Below are 2,500 nucleotides of genomic sequence, written 5' to 3' on the forward strand. Positions count from 1 at the left end.
GGGAGTCTATGGGTGTATTCGAATATGCACGCGTGCGTGTCTGCGTACATATCTGAGTGCATGTCTGCGTGCGAGTGCGTGCAGAGAAATTGACAAGGGGGGACAAAGGGGTCAATTGTCCCGTGCCCACAGACAGAATTGGGTTTTTGTATGTATTGGATGGGGGGGCCCTTTCAGATGAATTTACCCTGGGCCCAGCAAAAGCTGTCAGCGGCCCTGAGTGCGTGCGTTTGTGAGTGTGTGTGTGAGCAATTCGGCTTCATCTCGCCGCTGTGGAAATGCCAAGGCTGGCCTCAGAATAAAACAGCCCGGGGGCTCGAAATTGTAATTGTTACTTTCCTGGGCCACTATGCATCGCTGCAACCTGTTTGTGTAGTATTATTTAACCTGTCTGGTATGTGTTTATTTTCCTCTCTCTCTCTCTCTCTCGCTCTCTCTCTCTCTCGCTCTCTCGCTCTCTCTCTGTCTCTCTCTCTCGACCGCGACTGCTCTCTCTTTCTGTCTGTCTGTGTCTGTCTCTCTTGCTTGCACACTCTCTCTCTCTCTCTCTCTCTCTCTCTCTCTCTCTCTCTCTCTCTCTCTCTCTCTCTCTTTCTCACTTTGTCTACAAAGTGCAAAATCCTTTTGGAATATTTTTTTTCAAACAACACGACAAACAACACAAAACAAAAATATAAGGTGACTTGAATATATATGTGTGTGATGTATACAACATCACCAACAATCAAACTCTCTGCCATATGTGTGTATGTAAATGAAATGTGATGTTATGTAACGTAAGTGCATAGTGCATACGTACAATCAGTATGCATTTTTTTCTGTAACAAGGCATCCTTAACAACCAAATCTCTCTCTCTCTCTCTCTCTCTCTCTCTCTCTCTCTCTCTCTCTCTCTCTCTCTCTCTCTCTCTCTCTCTCTCTCTCTCTCTCTCCAGAGTGCAAATTTGAGGAGCACTGTCCTGCCGTGACCCCGCCTCCCCCACCCGCCACTCTTGAATGTGAGTCACCCTTCACCTCTACAGTACTCTTATCTTTTTCTCTCTTCCTCTCTCTCTCTCTATCACCCTTTTATTTTCTCCCCCCTACCATACAGTCACACTGTCGCAGACATGCGCACGCGCACACGCGTGCATACATACGTTACATTTTGCATTGTTCAACACTTGGTTGAATTCAACATTCTTCTAATAGCTTCTACTCTCCAAGTGTTGAACAAACACTGCACAGTTAACAGAGTTAACACGGACATTTGCACGCGCGCACACAGACGCACACACACACACATACGCACACACCCACACACACACACACACACACACACACACACACACACACACACACGCACGCACAGGACACATGCCTGTCCTTATTGACACACAACAAGTGAGCTGTGTGTCTGTCTGACAGTGTTCCTCTGTCTGTTGTGATTATGCTGGTGTTCCACGCAGATGACCTCATCATTCCGGTTGTGAAACACACCAAAGGAGAGGGCTGTGCTGTGCTGTGCTGTGCTGTGCTGTGCTGTGCTGTGCTGTGCTGTGCTGTGCTGTGCTGTGCTGGGCTGGGCTGTGCTGGGCTGGGCTGGGCTGGGCTGGGCTGGGCTGTGCTGTGCTGGGCTGGGCTGGGCTGTGCTGGGCTGGGCTGTGCTGTGCTGGGCTGGGCTGTGCTGTGCTGTGCTGTGCTGTGCTGTGCTGTGCTGTGCTGTGCTGTGCTGTGCTGTGCTGTGCCGCCCGCCATCATAGCTGGATTGGCCATATGGCATACAGGCCTGTTGTTGATTTTTGCCTGCCCCTCCACCCTCAATGTTATCAGTCCTCATGCTGCTATAGCATGGCTCTTCGAGCAAGAGTACGAGCAAGAGTATCTTTATGAATCCCCAGGGGGAAATTAAGGGTTACGGCAACTGACCAGGGCAGCGCCCCAAAGAGTGCTAGTCACTGGCTGTTATGGTCAAAATAACTCTTATTAGATGACCACAATTTTGCCAGGGGCTTCATTGTCTCCCTCAATTCCTAGTGGACCGGTCTGGGATAAAATGCCCGGCCTGAGTTTTCATCATAGCCCAGTCCAGCCCGCTATGTAATATGGAGGGTCCTTCCCTGTTGTTTTCTCTTTTTCTTTTCAAATTATTTTTCTCCCATTTTCTTTTCTCTTATTTTCCCCTTTTGTTGTCCTATCTCAGTCGCTGTCTCTCATGTTCTCTCTATCTCTTTCTGTGTCTCTCACTCACTGTCTGTCTGTCTGTCTGTCTGTCTGTCTGTCTGTCTGTCTGTCTGTCTGTCTGTCTGTCTGTCTCTCTGTCTGTCTGTCTGTCTGTCTGTCTCTCTCTCTCTCTCTCTCTCTCTCTCTCTCTCTCTCTCTCTCTCTCTCTCTCTCTCTCTCCGTTATTCACTGTCTCCATTTTTCTGTCTGTCTGTCTGTCTGTCTGTTGCTCTCTTGTACTTGATCTCTGTCTCTGTCTGGCCCACTATCTCTCTTTTGTTCTCTGTCAAACTTAAGC

At 48.8% G+C, this 2,500-nt stretch overlaps 1 protein-coding gene across 2 annotated transcripts in view; it reads left to right on the forward strand.

Moving 5' to 3' along the window:
- Positions 1-2,500, forward strand: part of ldlrad4a (low density lipoprotein receptor class A domain containing 4a) — a 167,740-nt gene that overhangs the window by 76,205 nt on the left and 89,035 nt on the right. For both annotated transcript variants that reach the window (XM_063185931.1, XM_063185934.1), the window contains exon 3: positions 936-998. In XM_063185931.1, coding sequence (XP_063042001.1) covers positions 936-998 — 63 coding nt within the window. The remainder of the gene's footprint in view (positions 1-935; positions 999-2,500) is intronic.

Source organism: Engraulis encrasicolus, chromosome 20 (assembly GCF_034702125.1).
Source record: "Engraulis encrasicolus isolate BLACKSEA-1 chromosome 20, IST_EnEncr_1.0, whole genome shotgun sequence".
Taxonomy (NCBI): domain Eukaryota; kingdom Metazoa; phylum Chordata; class Actinopteri; order Clupeiformes; family Engraulidae; genus Engraulis; species Engraulis encrasicolus.